We start from the raw sequence: 26,211 nt of genomic DNA, 5'->3' as shown, positions 1-26,211 counted from the left end.
TTGAATGTATTCACAGCACTTCATGTTGTCATTATGGGGTGTTGTGAGTAGAATTTTGAGGGGGAAAAATTAATTTCATCCATTTTGCAATAAGGTTGTAACATAAAAAAATGTGGAAAAAGTGAAGGGCTGTGAATACTTTCCAGATGCACCAAGAGGCCAGTCAGGTAGACTGGCCTCTTGTCCAGGTCGTATCCTGTCTCTAGCCTTATGACCCCCCACCCCGACCCTTGATTGGAGTGAGTACAGAGAATGAATATGTCAGTCAGTCAGTGGAAATGGTTCGTGGCTGTGGGTGAGCGTTACAATAATCTCTCATCTTCTTGGCTGGCCCATGCACTGCACCCGTCTGTCTGAAATTGTTGTGCAAACCGACCAGTCATACATGATTTTAAACTGGAACACCCAGTGCCACAGAGTCCGTGTTAAGGGTTGACCCTGCCCAAATAAATCACGACCGGCTGCACAAACCCTTTCTCTTTTGCATGGATTATATTTGATCAGGCTGTTACCAACGTATGAAGAAACTGTTGCTTGTTCAGACATGCAGGTCGTTCATGTTACGTAATCCCAAAATGCCATCACATAGAACCTGAAGGCAGGAGGCCAGCAGAAGGAGGGACGGGGAGGAGTGATGGTAATTTGAAGACATCAGTTGGTTTCACCGTGAAGGCTGCATCAACTGGAATGAAAAGAACCCAGAGGCCCCAGTCGCTTTATGGCAGTGACTCAGTAACGTGCAGAAACTCGTAAAACTGTCTAAAGTGCTGAAGACAAAGGTTGTGTGCTAACGGCTTTGAGGTCTTCCTTCTTTCAGGAGCAAAACGCTGATTCCTTGAAGACATGAGTTCTCAGACGAGTCTTGGCAGCAGCATGCTTTGTGAGTGCACCACAGCTCACTCTTGAAGTTGTGTCTTTGTGCACATGGTGATTATTTGTTCTTTAATCATCTGTTATGCTTGTGTGATGTATATTTAGTCCAGAGCATAAACGATGACCTGAACGCATCACTGGCCACAGCAGATGAGCTGTCCAGAGAGTTCAACTCTCTGCTGACGGAGGCCTCGTCCTCCAACAACAAAAAGGCTGCTTCTGAGGTACACACGCACACACACACACACACACACACACACACACACACAACACACACACACACACACACACACACACACCACACACACACACACACACACACACACACACACACACACACACACACACACACACACCACACACACAATTAGTTCTCAAACTTTCTTTCTGTTCCTCCATCCTGAATTTGAAATCAGTCATTGCTTCTACAGAACCCATTTGTTTTACTGTAATAGTATTATTAAACTCAGTGAGCACATTTAAATTTAATTCAATTCTTTTCTTTTAATGCCACGGTGGATGGGGGAATAAAGTAACTTATTACATGGCTGCAATGCTATGCGCTTTCTGATTGGCTGATTACTGGTCAGATATTTTCCCATATTGGATGGTTACCTGTCCACAACGTGTATTTTCGTTGCAAACCAGGAAGCTAAAAATAGGATTAGAAAACCAAGTCAGACATGAACATATTACATAAATATCTAAACAGCATCGGACAAAACACATAGATTGAAAGCTAACCAGCTAGCGACCGGACCATCTGTTAGCACGTTCTTTATGGAGGTGAAGAAAGTGAACGAGCCCAACACCATCCGCAGCGTATTCAGGTGACACTGTAAGTTTGCGTTGCCATATAATAAACAAATTATTAACCTTGCTTGCCTGGTCTGTATGGCGATGTCAGACCTCAGTGTTTTTCGCACTATCAGCACCTCGGCCTGATATTTCCCCGTACAGACCTCTCTCTCGGTTAATAATCCTTCAATACATGATCAGCTGAAGTGACATGTGACTCTGTATAGATATATTTTGCCTCCATATGACAGATTTCATCCTCTTGTTTCATATGAACACACCAAATCAGATTTTTGTTTCCGCATTTGGGATCAGAGATCTGCATGATCTGCACTGGGGGGTGGACAGCTGCTGGGGGTTGGGGAGCTGTGGTCTCCGTGGCGTGGGGTGTTGCCCCGCTCTCTCACTTGGGCGATCGCCCAATCTTGGGCTTGGTGTCTGGGGTGGGGGGATGGACTGGGAGCTGGGGGGAGCTTGGGGAGGTCTGGCTGATGGGGAGGTCTTGGGCGTTGGGGGGACCTCGTGTGCTTCCTGGTCCGGGGGGTTGGGTCTCGCCTCTTGTTTGGGGGCCAGGCCCCACCCTCGTGTGGCTCAGTGGTCCCTGCCCATACTTTGGGTTTGGTGGCTGCGGCTCCTTTGCCCCCCATCCCTGCCGCCTCTTGCTCCTCCCTTTGGGGGCTGTGGTCCAGGTGGTGTGGGTCTGGGGCCCCCTTTTGGTGGGCCCATGCCAGCGCCCTATGTGCTTCCCTTGGGTATGGGGGGTACATTCTGGTGCAGCCGGGCCATTCCCCTGGTGGTTCGTTGTGCTGCCCCGGTGGCTCTGGTGGCTGCCCTTCCTGGCCCCTGTGCCCTTCCGCTGCCCTTTTTCTCCTGGGGCCCTGCATTCTGGGCCCATCTTCATCGTTGCGTGCAGTCGGCCATATGGCTTCTGACGTGCCAGGGTGGTTCACGTCATATGGTAAGGTTCTGTACTTTTGTCTTGGCCCAACACACCAGCCACAGTAGTGATCGGATATTTAGCTGTGATCTGTGTCTCAGTGCGTGGATGTTGTGTGTTTGTGGCCGTGACCAGAATTTGGTTTTGGGCACTCTTAAGGGGATCAAGACTCCGGTGTCCTAGATTAGAGTATGGATGCTCACTAATTAGACAACAGACTGTTACTGTCACTACTTGTTCATGTGTGGTTGGTTGTCCTGGTAAGTTGTATGGTTGGGGCCCTGTGTCCTTGATGTGTCACTTCTAATCACTTCAGTCATTGCCTTCACCACTTGTCTTTCGTTCTTGTTTGTCTTCGTGTTGTTTTGGGGGTCGGCCCTTCCTGATAGAAGTTGTCGGTTGGCTTTGAGTAGGAAGGTGTAGGCTGATTGGGAAGGGCGGATGGGGGGGTCACACACACACACACACACACACCACGTTCACTCACGCACTACATACCTTCTGTCTTGCAAGAATAAATTGCATATATGTGTATTAATGTACATAAATGGTTCTGCCAGTGTGGCATTTAACATTACTATATATGCAGACAGGGGGAAAAAAAAAATGAACAAAAAACTTTTCTTTCCACATTTGGGATCAGAGATCTGTATGAAAGTACTTTTTTAGGATTTGTCCACCTGTAATGAAGAATTTGAGAAAGTGTAACTGTTGTGCTTGTGACTGAGAATAAAATCTTTTATCTTGTGTGTATAAGAAGGTCAGAGCTGACTGTACTACCTTAGAAGGCTCAGATCTTTCAGGGTCTGCAGAAATATGTTGCCGATGTTTAATCACTTGGTGGTCTCCAGCATCATCTTCTATGCTGTAGGGTGCTGGACTCAACTCAACAAGCTCATCAGGAGAGCTGGCTGTGTCCCGTGGGTTGAGCTTTAGTCTGTGGTGGTGTCAGAGAGGAGGATGCTGAGGAAGCTGCTCAGCATCCTGGACAGCACTTCCCAGCCCCTGCATGCCACATTGATGTCCTATCAGAGCACCTTCAGTCATAGACTGAGACCACTGAGGTGCACCACAGAACGCCACAGGAGGTCTTTCCTACCTGTGGCAATCAAACTGTATAATTCCTCACATTTCTGCAGGATGAATACATAATGAACAGAGCTATTCAGAGTTATTCAGTTATTCAGAGTAAATTTGTAAAAAAAAAAAACAACAACAACAAAAAAACATTGTTTACTGGATACTGTTTCTGTATTCTGGCAAAATAATTTCCTTCGGGTTAAAAGTTGAAAGTTGAAAAAGTTGAATGTTTTTCATCTTATTTTGCTTTAGATTTCCGAATACACATGCAACTTTTTTTATATGGTTACAAACGGTCACAGGGGCTCATGTATTTAGCACCTTAACAAATCTGGGTCAGACTGCAAGTATATCCAGGCTTTCTTTGTGTGAACAGGTTTAACAAACCAGAGGTAATTGGTATCCCGGTGGTGGATGTCAGCTTTATTTGTCAGACTTGGATTTCTGCTTCAGGCACTGTGTGTGTTTCCATAATTGAGGGCGTGTAACACATAATTTGACTGTTGTTTAGCAAAAATAGACGGGTCACGTACAGCAAATTTCAGTGAAGAGGAACAGGATATGACTCTGGAGAGCTATGAAGAGTTATTACAGCTAAAAACAACAGGGTCGGGTCAGGGTCAGCACAGTAGATCTGACATTGGGATTTGGATGTTCTTTCCTGATGAAACTCCAGTTGTATGTAGGTAGAGAAACCTGTGTGCAACTTCTGGTGTTCTTCAGTGGTCTCCCAGCACTGGGTGGCATGGCTGCTCTTATAGATTGAATATTATGTGTGAAAAGTATACATTTTTTTTTTACTTTTTGTATTTGAAAAATATCTACTTTTGACAAAATCCCACAAGTAACCCTAACCTGTTGCACCATTACTAATTTACAATGTGACATTATACAAATAATGAATGTTTATGAGTTCAATGGTACGAATATTTGAAGAGGTGAAAGCTGGAATGTATGTTCTGGCTTCACCTCATGAAATATTCGTACCATTGAAAGAATGTAAAAACATTCATTGTTTTATATAACAGCTAAAATAGATCCTTGTCATTTGATATTTTATTAATTCATAAACAACAGAAAAGAGACTGAAGTATGATGAAACACTAATAATTCTCCATTTATTGTTCCAACAGCTGACTGAAGCTGAAACTGTGAACATAACCAGCAGCAGACCAGGTTAAATTTGCAGCATAAGTTACCATGGTGCTATAGCCAGGTTAAGAGAGAGCCACATTTCTGTCTTGGAAGACTCTTGGTCCCTTGACACTTGCACGAATTTGATCTTTGCACTGGCGCAAATTCTGGTGTGCCAGAGAGTAAACACGTTGTAAACTGTGCATGAGCTGTGCTCGGCTGTGTGCAAATGGTCAAAGAAAATTTTGAAATGTTCAAAATCTCTTGCATGCATTAATTTTGGGAACTAGTCATGAACATTGCGCAATCTATTCAAAAACACTGTGTGTCAATGCGTCTCACTGCCGCAGCACATCTGAACGATTATGACGAGATGTTACATCCGCAATAGACAAACATTTTACAGATACATTATCAAATTCTTAAGAAGGAATGACAATGCAACTGTTTTACCAAACCAATACAATATAAATATTACAAATAATTACCTTTTAGACGATTCCAAATGAGTTCTCCACCTCATGAAGCACAATAGAAAAGCTGCAGCTGTAGATAATTTCTCTGATTCCTGGAGCGATAAAAGGTGGTTTCATCAGCCAACGTCTGAGAGCAAATGATTAATAAACTACAAAATAATTATTTTATATAACGCGGCATCCAGTGGCACAAAGCAGGTCACATTGGCACAGCGACTTGCGCAGCAGTGAGGGGATTAAATTTGCGCAAGTGTCAAGGTGGCTTATGTATGTAGGTTTTATATACCTTGGTAACACTAAATTAATTTCTTAGTACACCCTTTTGATGTGTGTCTGATCTCCAGTGATATGACTGTTGTGTAAATAGTCCATGTTGAAGGTGAGCTGACTGCATCTAGGTCAGGTCAGCATCCCGAGCTTCTCGTGATCTGAGTATGAATCCTAGACAACACATGCAAAGACAGGAACAGGCAAACAAATTTCTAACTGATTCTGGAGTCACTGTTCATTGGAATTAGTAATTTCTCAGAATTAATGGAAACAAGACACATGCACACAAAAACTACACATATTTCTTCTTCCATTGACTCAAAGAGAATGTAGTACCAAGCGGCCCAGTCGCCCAAAATGACAGATATTCTGTCATATCTAGCAATTGCGGGCGACTGGGCATGGACGGAGGGACTCAGACAATGCATACCACACGACAACTGCTTGTTATTTGCATTATTATCACTTACTGAGATACTCATTTCAAAACGCACGACACTCAGCAAACGCGTACATAAAAAGTTGTCACACTTTAAGTGTTGTCGTGTTTGCTGGCGCGCGCTGCTCTCCAAATTCGCCAGGGCATCCTCATCAAGCTGGCTGCTTTGGCTGCTGTTCATTGTTGGACTATCCATGAGAAAATCATCTGTAATATCCATATTGGGACCAACACACACTTCTCACCTTTTCATCTTTTCCTCTGTGGACAATTCTTGGGCTGCGCGCTATGATGTCATCATTTTATGCACAGCAGGCGGGTATTGGGATACCCGCCTGCTACTTCGGGCAGGTGTAGACAGGTAGCGTAAATGTAAATCTATGCTACCGGCCCAGCAACGCCTCAGTAAGCGATAATAATGTAACATCTTGTTGTGTTTTCTCTGCAGACTATCTCTCTGACCCCGTGGGAGAAGCCTCAGTCTGATTTCCCCAAAAGCCCTGTCCCTAAAAAAGAGTCAGGTACCATCAGTAATGGCAGCTCCATGCCTTATTCTCCAACCACATCTTCATCACGTCCCTACAAGTCTGTCACCTCCAGTGATAAAAATACAGTGTCCCCTACTGCGTTCTCAACTACCTTACTCTTATCCCCCAATATCCGTACGGGAACACACTCCCCCCTCTCTCACATTGGATCCGACAGCTACAATTACGACCAGATAAGTCCTAAACAGTCCCCTCATTCCAGGAGGCGCAATTCCCCTTCTCGTTATGACCGCAGCCCAAGAGGTTCGATTAGTTATGTGGACAGCAGTCCTAGCCCAAGTGCTACACCCACTTCACCTCAGTTCCCATTGCAACTATCACCTCGCTCCCAAAGGCGCACTTCCAATTATCATTATGACCAAAGCCCACGAGGTTCAATTAGTTGCATGGATGTTAGTCCTGCTCCAAGTCCTACATCTGTTTCATCTCAGTCAGCACTGTACCCATCGTCCAATCTTCTAACCCCCTATGACAACAGCCAGATGGGCCGCAGGTCACCACGGCGAGACAGAAGTCCGTCTCCTCTGTCCTTGAATTATCCAGCTTTCAACTCCCTCAGTCGAAATAGTGGTGGTTTCAGGCAACCAGGTGAGTAACTGTCTTGTATTCAGCTGTTTGGTGGTAGTCTATAAATTCTCTGTCATATTTTAGAAGTTTGGTCTAACCGTAGCTACTTAACCTTGTAGCATCAATTCTGGTAACAGACAGATACATTTAGGAACAGAGGTAAACAAATAACCTACTTTCAGGACTTAAACAAAAATACTGTGTAAACGTGTAATAAGCTATTTAAAATGTGCAACTCATCCTCTTCAAACAAATATATTAAAATGTAATTGCTGTATTGGCCTGAATGTGTTTTTTTTTTCCTTCTTGGAAATACATCTGAAAAACTTGGGGTCATCTTCCAAAACACGAAAAAAATAATTGCAGACTGTACTTGTCATATAAAAAGTAGGTGGCACCAAGTAACTGTGAAATGAGTGTGTCCCTATGATTGTCTTTGACTCTGCTTTTATCCACAAATAGGGCACCGCAGTCTCGTTTGAACCCTGCGTGATATCGTGGGATATGATCACTTAGCAGTTGCGAAAAGTGTTTTTTTTTTTTTTGTTCCCAGAGGAGAAGGGAAGACAAGGCAAATGGGAAATGTTGTGTCAGTAAGTGTTAGCCTACACAGCTAACCAGAGTAGCTCCGTGCTCTTGCCTGCAAAACCACCTTGACATGTTTGTGCTCCGGGTCATAAACAAACTGCAACGCATGTCCACTTTCCCACCACATTGTCACTTTTTCTTTGCATTTTCACTTTGTTTGTAATTTGCTGAAAAAATCATTAAAAATGCCGTGTTTTTTTTCCCTGGAAGAAGAGAAATTACACCATATGCGTCATATTTTACCCCTTTAGTGCCCGCCCTCAAACGAGACTGCTGTGTCCAATTACAACAGATGACCAACATGTTCTTACCAAGAGGCATAATGCTGGATTTTAACACAGCAGTCATTTATCTACACAACTTTAATAAGATCACCACAAGAATGAGCATATAATGTTCTAAATAGCACAATAAATCACAGCTACAGTTCTCCCAGGAGTCATGCCATAGCTGTTTCTATGTCAAAGTGAGGTTCTCCCCTAATGTTACAATATGGTGCAAAACAGGTCCTCTGCAATTTGACTTCAACATTGGGCCAATGTTATTTTCCCTGTTCAAACTGCTTCAGGAGAGATTTTGAAGTGAGCCGTAGAATGACAACATGTCTTGTGCGTTTTACTTCTGCTGTTGTCGTCTTTGGACTGGGACAAAGTGGAGCTCTACTTTTCACACATTCTGCAGACAGACACTTCTCACCAGACTCTAAAATGAGCAGTGGTGGTTCAGGGACGTTACGGAACATCTACTTGTTTTGTTTCTTTCTGACCAAGAACACAGTTAACCTCTTAAGCCCTAGAGCCTATATTTCACCAAGTCAAATACCCATACATTATGATTTATTTTTTATCAGCTTGTACAAGGTGAAAAATGCAAAAGTTTGGATCAGCTAAAAGACAGGTCCTATGGGATGTTGTGGATGCAAAAAAATTGAAAGTAAATAATACTTGGTAGGAGTAAATGAGGTTTTATTTTTCTCAAAAAATGAATTCCGATTTACGTCTTTATTTGCTTGGCGTTTCAGCTGTGGTTAGTTGATATGTGATTGAAGTGGATACTTCTATCTAATAAGTGTATGTTGGTGTCAGCGTTGGTTAGTTATGAGTGTTCAAATGTTCCAAAAAAGGGCAAGTCCCCAAATTTGGGGACTCTAAGGTTTAAGAGGTTAATTATTTTTTAAAACTCTTAAAATCTCTAGTCACTTCCCTCATTCCTTCACAAGAATTTCTAAGAACCTTTTGGGCATTTACTAGTTTAAAAGCTCCCTGAAATATATTACCAAAACAAGTGATGAGCATGTGGAGGACATTCTGTCTGTGGAGAACTGACTGGCTGACATAACATGATGATCTGAAGAGTCAAAAGGTAGTGCAGTAATACAAACTGGTGCAAACTGGTCTGCCTAGTTTCCAACTGTATTATTGAAGTACTTTTTAAGCACTTCTGCCCTACGCAATGTAGCCTGTTTTTCTATCTGTGTGCTTTTGCTTGAATTATTTTCAAATAAAACCAATTTCTTTTTAAAAAAGAAGATTGTTCTTCAGAAAGTATTTTTCCAGTATCTGTCTTATAATCAGGACCGTCTTATATTTGAGCCAATACGCTACGGTAAATTTCATTCAGTTGGGCATACATCCACTCTTGTTGCCTGTTTATTTTACTTTCTCAACTTCTGTTTGTGGTACCATTAAACCTCACACACATACTTTCCATCCAATTTTCCAGATGATGTGCACCGACAAAAGAGTCCTGGCAAATGGAGTGAGACAGACCTGGATATGGCCTACGAGAGGAAACCACATCACACACAAAGTTGGTTGACTTGGTTGACTTTCTGTTCAAGCTGTGTGGAAGAATTTGGCCTCCTTTAGTTTTACTTTTGGTGTGAAATCAGGACATTGCTTAGCCCCCTCCTCACGGGAACAGATTTAGGTGTATCTGCAAAAGTTGATTAATTAGTTTGGCATTTCATCCACACGTAAACTGTGTTTTGGGTGGCTGAAAACAACAGTATATGAAAACGGGTTCCAGAGTGGGTACATCTGAAAATGCTGGATTTGCATCTCTGTGTGCACAAGAAATACAGAATGTTTTGAAAGCATTACATCACAGCACCACCTGTCAAACCACAGCAGCTCATAACATGATGTTGTTACAAGTGTAACTACTTTCTCTTGGTGGATCATGAAATGCATTTTTTTTTTTTTTTTTTTTTTTGTAGCCAGTAGAAAACTGTGGCGAAAGCCGCTGAGTGATCTTCACCCCGATTACTTTCAGGACGACAACCTGTACTATCAACTAGCAAGCTGTCATCACAGCAGACACAAAGATATTAAATTAATCTTTTTTTTCCACATTTCTGTACAGTGCATTCAGTTTGGATTTATTGTGTCCATGTGCATTTAAAAAAAAAAAAACCTCCTGATTGCACCAAACAAAAACACCTCACATGGAACGTGTTAATGTATTAATAGGTACAGTGCATTCAGAATGTTTTCACAGAGCTTCACTTTTTACAGATTTTATCTTACAGCCTTATTCCAAAATGGGGTAAATTCATGTTTTCCCTCAAAATTCTGTTCACAACACCCCATAATGACAACATGAAAAAAGATTTTTGACATTTTTGAAAATTGATTAAAAAAATCAAATTCAAAAAACAAACAAATACACATGTGCATAAGTATTCACATCCTTTGCTCAATACTTTGTTGATGCACCTTTGAGAGCAATTCCAGCCTCAAGTCTTCTGGAACAAGCTTGGTGCACCTGTCTTTGGGCAGTTTTGTCCATTCCTCTTTGCAGCACTTCTCAAGCTCCATCAGGTTGGATGGGGAGTGTTAGTGCAGAGCCATTTTCAGATCTCTCCAGAGATGTTCAATCAGATTCAGTTCTGGGCTCTGGCTGGGCCACTCAAGGACATTCACAGAGATGTCCTGAAGCCACTCCTTTGATATCTCAGCTGTGTGCTTAGGGTCACTGTCCTGCTGAAAGATGAACCGTTGCCCCAATCTGAGGTCAAGAGCGCTCTGGAGCACGTTTTCGTCCAGGATGTCTCTGTACATTACTGCATTCATCTTTCCCTCAATCCTGACTAGTCTCCCAGTTCCTGCTGCTGAAAAACATCCCCACAGTGTGATGCTGCCACCACCATGCTTCACTGTAGGGATAGTACCTGGTTTCCTCCAAACATGACGCCTGGTTTTCACACTGAAGCGTTCAATATTTGTCTTATCAAACCAGAGAATTTTGTTTGTCATGGTCTGAGAGTCCTTCAGGTGCCTTTTAGCAAATTCCAGGTAGGCTGCCATGTGCCTTTTATGAAGGGCTGGCTTCCGTCTGGCCACTCTACCATACAGGCCTGATTGGTGGATTGCTGCAGAGATGGTTGTCCTTCTGGAAGGTTCTCCTCTCTCCACAGAGGAATGCTGGATCTGTGACAGAGTGACCATCGGGTTCTTGGTCACCTCCCTGACTAAAGCCCTTCTCCCACGATTGCTCAGTTTAGACAGGCGGCCAGCTCTTGGAAGAGTCCTGGTGGATCTGAACTTCAATTTACAGATAATGGAGGCCACTGTGCTCATTGGGACCTTCAAAGCAGCAGAAATGTTTCTGTGCCCTGTCCAATCACCTGAATTTACCACAGGTGGACTCTAATTAAGCTGTAGAAACATCTCAAGGATGATCAGTGGAAACAGGATGCACCTCAGCTCAATTTTGTGCTTCATGGCAAAGGCTGTGAATACTTATGTACATGTGATTTATTTTTCTTTCTTTCTTTTTTTTTTAAATAATACTAAAAAAAAAAAAAAAAAAACAACAACAACAACAAAAAAACACTTTTCTTTTTCTGTGTGGCGCTCCAGGACAAATGTGAGTTTTCTGAACCGGACAACAGTCATGTGAATTTCTTTCAGTGCCTGCAGTGACTTAAAAAACAAAAAAAACTCTTTGTACTTTTACATCCACCAAGGATGTAATAAAAACATCAGCATTTATTTATTTATTTGTCTGTCTGTCTGACTGTTAGCAGGACTGGTGGTTGGCTCTCACTGCGGTATTGTATCACTTCCTGTTCCGGAGCACAGCGGTGTTTTTCTGTATCTGTTAGCTGTTTAATCTGCACAGTAGCAGCCGGGAAAGCAGGCCGACTGGGTGACTGTGAGGAGGAAGCGTAGTTCTAAACAGAAGCCCCGTGTACACCGCCAACCCGTTCACATTTCTAACCATTTTTCCCCACTCGACGACACACCCGCCGAGAATCAAACTCTGGTTATGCAATTGTCTTCCGGGGGCCTTCAGTTAATTCAAAATGCTGCAGCTAGAGTACTGACAGGGACTAGAAGGAGAGAGCATATCTCACCCATATTGGCCTCTCTTCATTGGCTTCCTGTTAATTCTAGAATAGAATTTAAAATTCTTCTTCTTACTTATAAGGTTTTGAATAATCAGGTCCCATCTTATCTTAGGGACCTCGTAGTACCATATCACCCCAATAGAGCGCTTCGCTCTCAGACTGCAGGCTTACTTGTAGTTCCTAGGGTTTGTAAGAGTAGAATGGGAGGCAGAGCCTTCAGCTTTCAGGCTCCTCTCCTGTGGAACCAGCTCCCAATTCAGATCAGGGAGACAAACACCCTCTCTACTTTTAAGATTAGGCTTAAAACTTTCCTTTTTGCTAAAGAGTTTTTCCTTCCCACTGTCGCCAAGTGCTTGCTCACAGGGGGTCGTTTTGACCGTTGGGGTTTTACATAATTATTGTATGGCCTTGCCTTACAATATAGAGCACCTTGGGGCAACTGTTTGTTGTGATTTGGCGCTATATAAAAAAAAATTGATTGATTGATTGATTACATCAAAACTACTGCACTGTTTTTGACGAAATTTTCACCACAGATAGAACTAAGATATATATTAGGACATGGAAGACTACATTAAATTTTGGAGCTGATCTGGATTCTGGATCAAGATTTCACTTCATATAAGCTTTGAAGGATTATGTAAAAAAAAATTGCATCACAGATAGATATTAGAGCATGGAAGGCTCCATTGAATTTTAGAGGTGAGCCGGATTCTGGATCAAGATTTCACTTTATATAAGCTTAGAAATTCTAGTGAAAGGTGCTAACTATGCATTGGCCATATTTCTGCTTATGCTGATTAATGCCAGCCGCTTGAATGGTGGAGAAATGCACGCATGCGCACAAGACAGATCCAAACTGAAATGTGGAAAATGAATCATTTAATACAACCCCTGGCAAAAATTATGGAATCACCGGCCTCGGAGGATGTTCATTCAGTTGTTTAATTTTGTAGAAAAAAAGCAGATCACAGACATGACACAAAACTAAAGTCATTTCAAATGGCAACTTTCTGGCTTTAAGAAACACTATAAGAAATCAAGAAAAAAAGATTGTGGCAGTCAGTAACGGTTACTTTTTTAGACCAAGCAGAGGAAAAAAATATGGAATCACTCAATTCTGAGGAAAAAATTATGGAATCACCCTGTAAATTTTCATCCCCAAAACTAACACCTGCATCATATCAGATCTGCTCGTTAGTCTGCATCTAAAAAGGAGTGAACACACCTTGGAGAGCTGTTGCACCAAGTGGACTGACATGAATCATGGCTCCAACACGAGAGATGTCAATTGAAACAAAGGAGAGGATTATCAAACTCTTAAAAGAGGGTAAATCATCACGCAATGTTGCAAAAGATGTTGGTTGTTCACAGTCAGCTGTGTCTAAACTCTGGACCAAATACAAACAACATGGGAAGGTTGTTAAAGGCAAACATACTGGTAGACCAAGGAAGACATCAAAGCGTCAAGACAGAAAACTTAAAGCAATATGTCTCAAAAATCGAAAAATGTACAACAAAACAAATGAGGAACGAATGGGAGGAAACTGGAGTCAACGTCTGTGACCGAACTGTAAGAAACCGCCTAAAGGAAATGGGATTTACATACAGAAAAGCTAAATGAAAGGCATCATTAACACCTAAACAGAAAAAACCAAGGTTACAATGGGCTAAGGAAAAGCATTTGTGGACTGTGGATGACTGGATGAAAGTCATATTCAGTGATGAATCTCGAATCTGCATTGGGCAAGGTGATGATGCTGGAACTTTTGTTTGGTGCCTTTCCAATGAGATTTATAAAGATGACTGCCTGAAGAGAACATGTAAATTTCCACAGTCATTGATGATATGGGGCTGCATGTCAGGTAAAGGCACTGGGGAGATGGCTGTCATTACATCATCAATAAATGCACAAGTTTATGTTGATATTTTGGACAATTGAAAGGATGTTTGGGGATGATGAAATCATTTTTCAAGATGATAATGCATCTTGCCATAGAGCAAAAACTGCAAAAACATTCCTTGCAAAAAGACACATAGGGTCAATGTCATGGCATAGGGTCAATGTCAATGAGCAGATCTGATTTGATGCAGGTGTTAATTTGGGGGATGAAAATTTACAGGGTGATTCCATAATTTATTCCTCAGAATTGAGTGATTCCATATTTTTTTCCTCTGCTTGGTCTAAAAAGTAACCGTTACTGACTGCCACAATCTTTTTTCTTGATTTCTTATAGTGTTTCTTAAAGCCAGAAAGTTGCCATTTGAAATGACTTTAGTTTTGTGTCATGTCTGTGATCTGCTTTTTTTCTACAAAATTAAACAACTGAATGAACATCATCCGAGGCCGGTGATTCCATAATTTTTGCCAGGGGTTGTATTTATCTCATTTTTAGCTGGTACCATAGCTTCTCTCTCTCTCTCTCTGTTGCATAGACATTATAAAGCGTAGACGCCACATTGAGTACCTATTGCACTGAGAAGCAATGGGACCGCCATCTTAGACCGGTCATCCAACTCGCTTCACTCAGTGCTGTTTGGCAGCACAATGAAGGGTGATTCTTAGACTATGGGCACTTATTATGTCCTTTGATCATATTGTATGAAAAACAGAAAAAAGGGGAAATTTCACACTTTTATAGTTATCTTTACAATGAAAGTGTGTTAAGAAATTTGTTCTAGTAGTCTATGATGACTTTTTCACCTTTTTCAGCATCATTATATGCAAATATTGCCGTTTTGTGCTTGTCCCACACCCAGACTTTTGATCTTCGATGATAAAAATGAATGGTAAAGAAACGTTTTTTCTAATGTTTTAAAATATCTCTGAATAAAATATCAGTAAAATAATCAAAACATAATTGGGATATTCAATGTCATACAACTGTTGTGATTTTTTTTTTAAACAAAATGTAGTTGTCCCACACTATTGCCGTAATTTCCACCACAACACTGTAATGTCCCTTTAAACAGTTTGTATGAAAGATTGTTTGGGTAGTTTCTATGGAGATAAACAGTGACATCAGAGCACATGTATATAGCGCCAAATCACAACAAACAGTTGCCCCAAGGCGCTTTGTATTGTAAGGCAATGGTGTGGTGGAAATTACATTTACAAGGCCAATAGTGCCCGTAGTTAAAGAATCACCCTGAAGTGTCAGTGCATTTAATCAATCCTAACTCTCTGAATACTAAAATGTTTTTCACACTTTTTTTCTGCAAATGTCATACAGTGAGGCAAATAAGTATTTGATCTACTGTCAATTTTTCAGGTTTTCCCACCTACAAAGAATGGAGAGGTCTGTAATTTTTATCGTAGGTACAATTCAACTGGGAGAGACAGAATCTAAAAATAAAATTCAGAAAATCACATTGTATGATTTTTAAAAAATAAATTTTCATTTTATTGCATGAAATAAGTATTTGAACACCTACCAACCAGCAAGAATTCTGGCTCTCACAGACCTGTTAATTTTTCTTTAAGAAGCCCTCTTATTCTGCACTCTTTACCTGTAATAATTGCACCTGTTTTAACTTGTTACCTGCAAAAAAGACACCTGTTCACACACTCAACCAATCACACACCAATCTGTCCACCATGGCCAAGACCAAGGAACTGTCTGAGGACACCAGGGACAAAACTGTAGACCCGTGCAAGGCTGGGATGGACTACAGGACAACAGGCAAGCAGCTTGGATGGATGGATGGATGGATGGATGAGATTTATTGTCATTGTCATTACACTAGTGCAACAACAACGAGCTTACGTCCACACTCCAATTACCACAGACAAGATACAGCAATTAATCCACAATTATTACTTGTTTACTGTAATAATTAAGACAACACATATACATTTGACATTGTTTATGTGCACTAAACTTGAAACAGTCCGTTTTCCAAATTGAGGCGCTGTGAGCTTGGTGAAAAGGCAACAACTTGGTGTAATTATTAGAAAATGGAAGAAACACAAGATGACTGTCGATCTTCCTCGGTCTGTGGCTTTATGCAAGATCTCACCTCGTGGGGTAATGATGATTCTGAGAAAGCTCAGAACTACACAGGAGGACCTGGTCAATGACCTGAGGAGAGCTGGGACCACAGTCACAGAGATTACATTAGTAACACATGATGCTGTCATGGTTTAAAATCCTGCAGGGCAGCAAGGTCCCCCTGTTCAAGCCAGCACATGTCCAGGCCCGTTTGAAGTTCACCAGTGACCATCTGGATGATCCAGAGGAGGCATGGGAGAAGGTCATGTGGTCAGATGAGACCAAAACAGAGCTTTATGGAATCAACTCCACTTACCATGTTTAGAGGATGAGAACAACCTCAAGAACACTGTCCCAACCGTGAAGCATGGGGGTGGAAACATCATTTTTGGGGGTGCTTTCTGCAAAGGGGACAGGACGACTGCACCGCATTGAAGGGAGGATGGATGGGGTCATGTATCATGAAATTTTGTCAAACAACCTCCTTCCCTCAGTAAGAGCATTGAAGATGGGTCATGGCTGGATCTTCCAGCATAACAATGACCCTAAACACACAGCTAGGGCAACTAAGGAGGGGCTCCGTAAGAAGCACTTCAAGGTCCTGGAGTGGCCTGGCCAGTCTCCAGACCTGAACTCATTAGAAAATCTTTGGAGGGAGCTGAAACTCCAAACCTGAAAGATCTGGAGAAGATCTGTATGGAGGAGTGGACCAAAATCCCTGCTGTAGTGTGCAAACCTGGTCAAGAAATACAGGAAACATCTGACCTCTGGAACTGCAAACAAAAGTTTCTGTACCAAAAATATTAAGGTCTGTTTATCTATTGGATCAAATACACTCAACAAAAATATAAACGCAGCACTTTTGGTTTTGCTCCCATTTTGTATGAGATGAACTCAAAGATCTAAAACTTTTTCCACATACACAATATCACCATTTCCCTCAAATATTGTCACAGGTGTGCCATATCAAGATGATGATTAGACACCATGATTAGTGCACAGGTGTGCCTTAGACTGTCCACAATAAAAGGCCACTCTGAAAGGTGCAGTTTTGTTTTATTGGGGGGGATACCAGTCAGTATCTGGTGTGACCACCATTTGCCTCATGCAGTGCAACACATCTCCTTCGTATAGAGTTGATCAGGTTGTCAATTGTGGCCTGTGGAATGTTGGTCCACTCCTCTTCAATGGCTGTGCGAAGTTGCTGGATATTGGTAGGAACTGGTACACGCTGTCATATACGCTGGTCCAGAGCATCCCAAACATGCTCAATGGGTGACATGTCCGGTGAGTATGCCGGCCATGCAAGAACTGGGACATTTTCAGTTTCCAAGAATTGTGTACAGATCCTTGCAACATGGGGCCGTGCATTATCCTGCTGCAACATGAGGTGATGTTCTTGGATGTATGGCACAACAATGGGCCTCAGGATCTCGTCACGGTATCTCTGTGCATTCAAAATGCCATCAATAAAATGCACCTGTGTTCTTCGTCCATAACAGACGCCTGCCCATACCATAACCCCACCGCCACCATGGGCCACTTGATCCACAACATTGACATCAGAAAACCGCTAACCCACACGACGCCATACACGCTGTCTGCCATCTGCCCTGGACAGTGTGATCCGGGATTCATCCGTGAAGAGAACACCTCTCCAACGTGCCAAACGCCAGCGAATGTGAGCATTTGCCCACTCAAGTCGGTTACGATGACGAACTGGAGTCAGGTCAAGACCCAGATGAGGACGACGAGCATGCAGATGAGCTTCCCTGAGACGGTTTCTGACAGTTTGTGCAGAAATTCTTTGGTTATGCAAACCGATTGTTTCAGCAGCTGTCCGAGTGGCTGGTCTCAGACGAACTTTTGTGAGGCTGGTTGGATGTACTGCCAAATTCTCTGAAACGCCTTTGGAGACGGCTTATGGTAGAGAAATGAACATTCAATACACGAGCAACAGCTCTGGTTGACATTCCTGCTGTCAGCATGCCTCCCTCAAATCTTGCGACATCTGTGGCATTGTGCTGTGTGATAAAACTGCACCTTTCAGAGTGGCCTTTTAGTTGCGTGTTGCGTTTATATTTTTGTTGAATGTACTTATTTCATGCAATAAAATGCAAATTAATTATTTTAAAATCATATAATGTGATTTATTGCATTTACTTTTTAGATTCTGTCTCTCACCGTTGAAGAGTACCTACGATAAAAATTACAGACCTCTCGATTCTTTGTAGGTGGGAAAACTTGAAAATCCACAATGGATCAAATACTTATTCGCCTCACTGTACATGTAGCTATGATACAGGACAAATGGTTTGTCGTATTTTAATATTCATAGTGGGATTAACAGTAAAAGAATATTCTGATATAGTCCAGACTGTAGACAGGCATTTTGCAAACACTGTAAACACACACCTTATACATATATACACATTAATATATTATAGAGAAGCAGATACTGGCAGTAAAGTCAACTATTTTAGTTATTTGAAGAGACAATATATGATTAGGCTATATGTAAATATTTAAAATATTTACATATATAAACAAAATATTGATTAGTGAATACATTATGTTTCTATATAAAACAATAAATAGAAGTTATATATCAGGGAAAATGAAAATATACGTATATAAATCAGAGTATCAATATAATTCATATATATATATATATATATATATATATATATACACACGCACACACACACGAGGTCTGTGATGAAAAAAGTGGTCCTTTTTATTTTTTTCAAAAAATAAATGGATTTGATTCATATGTTTTTACGTCAGACATGCTTGAACCCTCGTGCGCATGCGTGAGTTTTTTCATGCGTGTCGGTGATGTCATTCGCCTGTGGGCAGGCCTTGAGTGAGGCGTGCTCCACCCCACCCGTCGGAATCTCTTTGTCTGAATAGCCGCTGCGGATGGCGCGCGTGGCTTTATGAACATTTTTTCTGGACCTGTGAGGGATATCCGAGTGGACACTATTCGAGAAATTAAGCTGGTTTTCGGTGAAAAGTTTAACGGCTGATGAGAGATTATGGGGTGTTTCTGTCGCTGTAAGGACTTCCCACGGAGCGAGACGTCACGCAGCGCTTCCAGGCGCCGTCGTCGGCCTGTTTCGACCTGAAAACATTCTAATTTAAGGCTTAATTCACCCAGGACGTCGTGAGAGAACAGAGAAGATTCAGAAGAGGCCGGCATGAGGACTTTATGCGGACATTTCACTGTTTAAGGACATTTTGTAATGAAAGACGTGCGCGCAAATTCGCAGAGTCATTTCCGTGATGACTCGGCGAATCTGTGTGCGCCGCGACAGGAAAAACACCTCCGTGTTGAAAACCATTTGTAAAATTCAGGCGGCTTTTGATGGCTTTCAACAAGTGAGTAACTGAGAAATTGTTTAACAGCTTGGGCATGTTCCAACTTGCCCGTTAAGGTTTCCAATGGAGATGTTTTTCCTGTCGCGAACACCCGCGGGTCCGGCCCAACATGCGACTCTGCCCGCACGTTCTTTCATTACAAAATGTCCGTTAACAATGGAATGTCCGAATAAACTCCTCATGCCGACTTCTTCTGAAAGTTCTCTGTTCTCTGACGACTTCCTGGGTCAACAGAGCCTGAAATGTGGAACTTTTCAACTTGAAACGGCGAGACGCTGTCGCCTCGAAGCGCAGATCGCCGTCAGGCGCCATGGGCTGTCCTTACAGCGACACTACCAGACCAAAATCTCTCATCAGCCGTTAAAATTTTCACTGAAAACCAGCTGAATGTATCGAATGGTGTCCACTCAGTTGTGCCTTACAGTTTTTGAAAAAATTTTGATCAAACAAAGCAGCAGTCTCTGAGCAATTCCTAAACAATGAAAAAAATGACGAGAGGGTGGGCCACTCCTCACTCAAAGACTGCCCACAGGCGAATGACGTAACCGACAGGCGTGAAAAAACTCTCGCATGCCCACGAGGGTTAAAGCATGTCTGATGTAATCACACGTGATTCAAATCCATGTGGTTTTTGAAAAAAATAATAAGGTCTGTTACTTTTATCACAGACCTCGTATATATATATGATAAAAGTTATATAGCAGGACCGATTCGCTGATGGAGCGAGACAAAGGAACACCTCCATTTCGGAGTGTTAGAGGACAAGTTGGGACATGTCCAGCTCTCCACAATTTCTCTTATACTCACTCGACTGGTAAGCACTGAAAGCCGAGATAGGCATGTCCCAACTTGTCCTCTAACACTCCGAAACGGAGGTGTTCCTTTGTCTTGCTCCATCAGCGGCTCCGTCGTGACGCGCGAAGCCGCCGCGCGGCGTTCCATGACAAAATCTCTTGTTAAAAGTGAAATCTGCCGGAAAATGGCTGATGTCCAGCTTTTGTGATAACCAGAGAAATTGCACACGACGGTCCCGGAGCCATACAGCCATCCGTTTAGAAATGATCTGGTGGTTTCTGCCTCTCGATGGCGGCTCGGAGCGCGGCGCGCCGAGTGCCATTGTGGGCCGTCCTTAAAGCTGTAGTAACACTCCTTATTTTCTGTGAAGCCCATAAAATTTTCACCGAAAGCCAGATCAATTTTTCGAATGGTTTCCAGCTGCATGTCTCTAACAGTTTCTGAAAAAATTCTGATGGAAAAAAGCCCAAATCATTCCGTCATTTCCTGACAATGGAAATCCGATGAGGAGGCTGGACCACTCCTCCCACAAGGCGTGCTCACAGGCGAATGATGCAACCGACAGGCGTGGAAAAACTCACGCATGCGCACGAAGGTTCAAGCTTGGCTGACGTAAAAACATATGAATCAAATCCATATAGTTTTTGAAAAAAATAAAAAGGACCGTTACTTTATGGACAGACCTTGTGTATATATATATATATATATATATATATATATATACGAGGTCTCTTAGATAATAAACCGACCCTTTTATTTTTTTTTTAACTATATGGATTTGAATGACATGCGATTACACCAATCATGCTTGAACCCTCGTGCGCATGCGTGAGTTTTTTCACGCGTGTCGGTGATGTCATTTCCCTGTGGGCAGGCCTTGAGTGAGATGTGGTCCCGCCCTCTCGGCTGAATTCCTTTGTTTCACACGCTGCTCGAGACGGCGCGCGTTGCTTTATCAAAATTTTTTCTGGACCTGTGAGGAATATCCGAGTGGACACTATTCGAGAAATTAAGCTGGTTTTCTGTGAAAAGTTTAACGGCTGATGAGAGATTATGGAGTGTTTCTGTCGGTGTAAGGACTTCCCACGGAGCGGGGCGTCCTGCAGCGCTTTCAGGCGCTGTCGTCGGCCTGTTTCGAGCTGAAAACATCCTAATTTAAGGCTTAATTCACCCAGGACATCGTGAGAGAACAGAGAAGATTCAGAAGAGGCCGGCATGAGGAATTTATGCGGACATTCCACTGTTTAAGGACATTTTTTTAATGAAAGACGTGCGCGCAAATTCGCCGAGTCGTTTCCGTGACGACTCGGCAAATCTGTGTGCGCCGCGACAGGAAAAACACCTCCGTGTTGAAAACCATTTGTAGAATTCAGGCGGCTTTTAATGGCTTTCAACAAGTGAGTAACTGAGAAATTGTTTAACAGCTTGGGCATGTTCCAACTTGCCTGTTAAGATTTCCAACGGAGGTGTTTTTCCTGCCGCGACCCCCCGCGGTCGGGTCCAGCCCGACATGCGACTCTGCCCGCACGTTCTTTCATTACAAAATGACCGTTAACAATGGAATGTCCTAATAAACTCCTCATGCCGACTTCTTCTGAAAGTTCTCTGTTCTCTGACGACTTACTGCGTCAACAGAGCCTGAAATGTGGAAGTTTTCAACTTGAAACGGCGAGACGCTGCCGCCTCGAAGCGCAGATCGCCATCAGGCGCCGTGGGCTGTCCTTAAAGCGACACTACCAGACCAAAATCTCTCATCAGCCGTTAAAATTTTTACCGAAAACCAGCTGAATTTATTGAATGGTGTCCACTCAGTTGTGCCTTACAGTTTTGAAAAAAATTTTATCAAACAAAGCAACAGTCTCTGAGCCATTCCTAAACAATGAAAAAAATCGACGAGCGGGTGGACGACTCCTCACTCAAAGACTGCCCACAGGCGAATGACGTAACCGACAGGCGTGAAAAAACTCTCGCATGACCACAAGGGTTCAAGCATGTCTGATGTAATCACACGTGATTCAAATCCATATGGTTTTTGAAAAAAATAATAAGGTCGGATACTTTTCTAATAGACCTCGTATATATATATATATATCACAGAGTATCAATATACTTTATATCAGGTCAGAGAGAGAAAGAGACAGTTCCAAGGCTCCACAAAGCAGAGAGAGAATAAAATGTAATGTAAATGTAAATTCTCAAGTTAACACAAAAGCATGACATCTCGCCCCAAACCATATTTACACATGTACAAACTTACTTGTGGAACTTTTCCAGCTAAAAGAGGTCTGTTTTGCAGAGCTTCTTCCTCGTGCTCCCTTTCTGCAGGTCCAGGGAGGTGAGTTTGGTAATGTTGTGAGAAACCCAAACTCAACCAGTGACAACAAGTTGGACTGATGGTTGTCGATACCAAACTGTCTCCTCAATGTGCCCCCAAGCAGAAATACATCCTCTGTTCCAATCTCCTCCTGGTCCATATGTGTGTGACTGTTGACGCCTTTGGAGCTTTGTTGAAGCTTGGCCAATCACCCTCTCAGCACCTTATGATAATACATTATATGTCGGTCTACACAGTGCTAAAAGACACTTGACAGAACAGAGAAAATAACAAACAACAAAGCAACTTTAATGTATAGAAAGATAAAAAAAACAAGATTATAAAATCAAACCTTCACTGTGCTTTGTGATGGAATCACTACGATGACTGCTCCAAGATGGCGGCAGCATTTCTTGCACCACAGCAACCAATGCAGCGTCTCATGCAACTCAGACAACAGTGTGGACGGAGATAATCCTTGAAATGTTGCAGTGTTTATGGAACACTATATGAAAACAAGGATTGTTTTGTAGCCGTGTGAACAAGGCCTAAGTTGACTAAACTCTATGTGCAGCGTGCAGTACATGATCCCTTTAAAATAAATAAATCCAACTTGTTGCAATTGCAGAGACAGAGCGGGTGTGGCCTTCTGTGTCAAGCAGCAGCTGGAGAGAATCCAACCTTGATGGTCCCCCTGCACCCCCTGGTGCCAAAAAGGTATGTGGCACTGAGAGGAAGAGGCATTCAAGTCTGTATTGTGAGCCAGTATGGAGCAACTGCAGAATTTGGCTCTTTGTGTTTTTTGGCAGATGGTTTTGCTTATGGCAATAAGCACCTCTGCACATTGTTCTAGATAATTAGTTTGAGCAAGCCGTTGCCTGTACCTGTACAGCAGACATTGAGCAATATCAGACAAACCGTGAGAGCAAAGGTGAACCCAACACTCACTCCCCAACTTCGTTTTATGTTGATTAAATTCTTACAAAGATCTGATTTAAGCAGTTCAATGTTCCAGTGTAATGACGAGGTTGTTTCACACTCTTGTTTGCCTAAATCTTGTTTATCCTGGAATTGGCTGTTTATTGTTGGCCCACGTCACCAGTATACTAATAAAGTTGGATGAGCAGCCATGATTTTCAGTCATGAGTAACAGTGAAATCCAGGACAACAGCTGGCAGTGGCTGTATTTACTCGTGATATGATTTTTATTCGTCTTTTCATGCAAAAATTAAAAATGAACAGCAAATACCTTTGTCCTTCTGACATTCCTCATTACTCAGTTTTTCAGAACTGTCTACTCCGTACAAATTTACCACAGAGTACCATACTGGTTGTATTTCTTCATAACTGATGTAAATAAAGTTCAAGACATATTCAGTGACTTGGAAATGTTCATGTATCCATCCCCTGACTTGTCTGAAGAAACCTGGCAATAAAACTGATTATGTACAGGTATTATACCAAAGTCTTCCATTACGTATGCAACCCATCACCTTAGCTTTTATATTTTTAATTAATTTATATCAAGTTGTAGAGATTTGCCTTCAGTTTGAGTTGAAGACCAGTTTAGAAATTTTTATTTATTTTAGTATTTAGTAGCAGTAGTATTTTAGTATTTGAAATGTCATAAATATATTAAAATACACAAAATACCAAGTGTTCCAATACTTTGAGGGCACTGTATGCCACATGACATTCATTATTTGTCCCATTGCATGGGTGATATCAACAACATGTGTTTTTGGAACTATCCATGCATTTTTCTCCTGTCTGTTTTGCACTGTTGTTCTTCTAAAAATGTTTCAATGATATGCAGAAGCTAAATTCAGCACATGTAGTTTGGGGCTGTTGAAGCTCTGTCTGATTAAGAATTGGCCAAGTTCTTGTCAAAAGCTTTTGCTGGATTGAAGAAAGCAGACTTGTTTCTACACACACAGCTAAAAACTCCCCAGGCTCTCAGTGGTGTGTGTCAGCAGCAGCCTGCCAGCCCTAGTGGACTGCTGGGTCCTGCTGACCTCCAATAGCTGCTCTAAAAAGAAACACCTATTTTTTTTGTGTGTGTGTGTGTGTGTGTGTGTGTGTGTGTGTGTGTGTGTGTGTGTGTGTGTGTGTGTGTGTGTGTGTGTGTGTGTGTGTGTGTGTGTGTAAAAAAAATAAAATCAAATGAGGCAGATCTATTTAGGTGTCATATAAAACAACTAATGAATGTTTTCCATTTGTGCAATGGAAAGAATATTTTCATTTGTTGAAAAATTGAACATACCAATCAAGTCTACTGATGCCTAGTTGAATGATATGTCCCATCTTTCAACCCATACAAATATTGTTACCATTGCACTCATAAACGTTCATTGTTTGTATACTAGCAGCTTTTCAGAGTTTTAAAGTGTTTCAAAGCTTTGCAGAGTATTATGCACAATTAAAGCACCATTTTTACACCCAGTTGATGTTTAGAAAGTCATATGAAGAATACAAGTCAGAGTTATGGAAATAATCTTCAGCTGTTTAAAACATTTGCATGCTGTTACCTCTCTCCGTGTTAAGGATGAGGATTAACAAGAATTTATTCCCCTCTTACTTCCTCCTGCAGGATCCTCGTTCTCAGTCTGCACCATATTCTTATGGTTCTCTTGCCCGTAACACCTTTGTGACAGATGGTTCGTCTCCAGTCCATTCCCCATACCACCCTCAGCCCATCATCTCTCGTATTCCTATGCCCCCAGTGTCTCCTCAGTCTCGCCAGCACAAACCCATCCCTCTGTCACTTATCATGCGTCTCCAAGACCCCACATGGGGAATGCCACCTGCTCCCCAGCCCAGAGCAATGGGAGATGATGATAACATGCTGCCTTATCAACCAGCTGGCCCTTTTCCAAGAGAGTTCCACCAGCCTGTGCAGCACCTACAGCCACATCCACCTGAGACGAGACAGCAGCCCTTATACAGTGAAGGTATCACGCAATTCAACACTCTGTTACCACTTTTGTGCTTTGGTAAACCAGCTTTTCTGAATCAAAGTGGGTTTGTCTCTGTTTTGGCAGTGCTGAAACCAGGGGATGTAGATGCGGAGGTAGAGCAGATCGGCCTTGCCTATCACATGACTCCAGAGAGCCCCAGCACTCCAGAGGGTAGCATGGAAAAACGAGTTAAAGTTCCTCGGCCCCTCAGCCCTACCAGGCTGCAGCCAGTGTTGGCCCCAGAGGCCCAGAAAGCAGAGATCCCTAACGTGGAAGAGCTGCTCCGCATTCGTGCTGAAATTCCTCGTGCCCTTAAGAGGCGGAGCTCTGAGGACCAATCTCTGCCCTTGAAGAAGGCTTCCCAGTACGAACCAAACCAGTACAAATTTCTCATCAACAAGCTCTTTCATAGGAGGGCTTGCCGCAGAAAGGCTGAGCGAGGGAGCGATAGCAGCAGCTCTTCCGATGACGAGGACACCTCTTCGCTACCTGTACAAACACCTCCGATGCCACCGCCCAGTCCACATGATTACAAAGTAAGACATAGACTCTGAGCACCTGGTGATGCCATTAAAACTGTGAAACTAAAACATGTAAATATTTCTCGCTGACACATACTCAGTGGTTAATGTTACGATTTGTTCTACCAGAAGAGTAGTACAACCCCAATAAGCAGGTCCACCCAGACACAAGGGTGAAGTCAAAAAC

The 26,211-nt window shown here is 42.4% G+C and overlaps 1 protein-coding gene across 3 annotated transcripts in view; it reads left to right on the top strand.

Moving 5' to 3' along the window:
• Nucleotides 1-675: 675 nt before the first annotated feature.
• The window catches only part of ppp1r13l (protein phosphatase 1, regulatory subunit 13 like), a 41,893-nt gene continuing 16,357 nt past the window's right edge, over nt 676-26,211 (top strand). Inside the window, exons 1-7 of one of the 3 annotated variants that reach the window (XM_034168582.1) lie at nt 676-880; nt 979-1,097; nt 6,456-7,143; nt 9,433-9,519; nt 23,175-23,263; nt 25,137-25,497; nt 25,588-26,039. In XM_034168582.1, the coding sequence (XP_034024473.1) occupies nt 844-880; nt 979-1,097; nt 6,456-7,143; nt 9,433-9,519; nt 23,175-23,263; nt 25,137-25,497; nt 25,588-26,039 (1,833 nt within the window). In that variant the 5' untranslated portion in view covers nt 676-843. The remainder of the gene's footprint in view (nt 881-978; nt 1,098-6,455; nt 7,144-9,432; nt 9,520-23,174; nt 23,264-25,136; nt 25,498-25,587; nt 26,040-26,211) is intronic. The other 2 variants (XM_034168583.1, XM_034168584.1) reach the window with 2 other exon arrangements.

The sequence above is a fragment of the Thalassophryne amazonica genome, chromosome 4 (assembly GCF_902500255.1).
Source record: "Thalassophryne amazonica chromosome 4, fThaAma1.1, whole genome shotgun sequence".
NCBI lineage: Eukaryota > Metazoa > Chordata > Actinopteri > Batrachoidiformes > Batrachoididae > Thalassophryne > Thalassophryne amazonica.
This window is presented reverse-complemented; position numbering and strand designations above follow the sequence as displayed.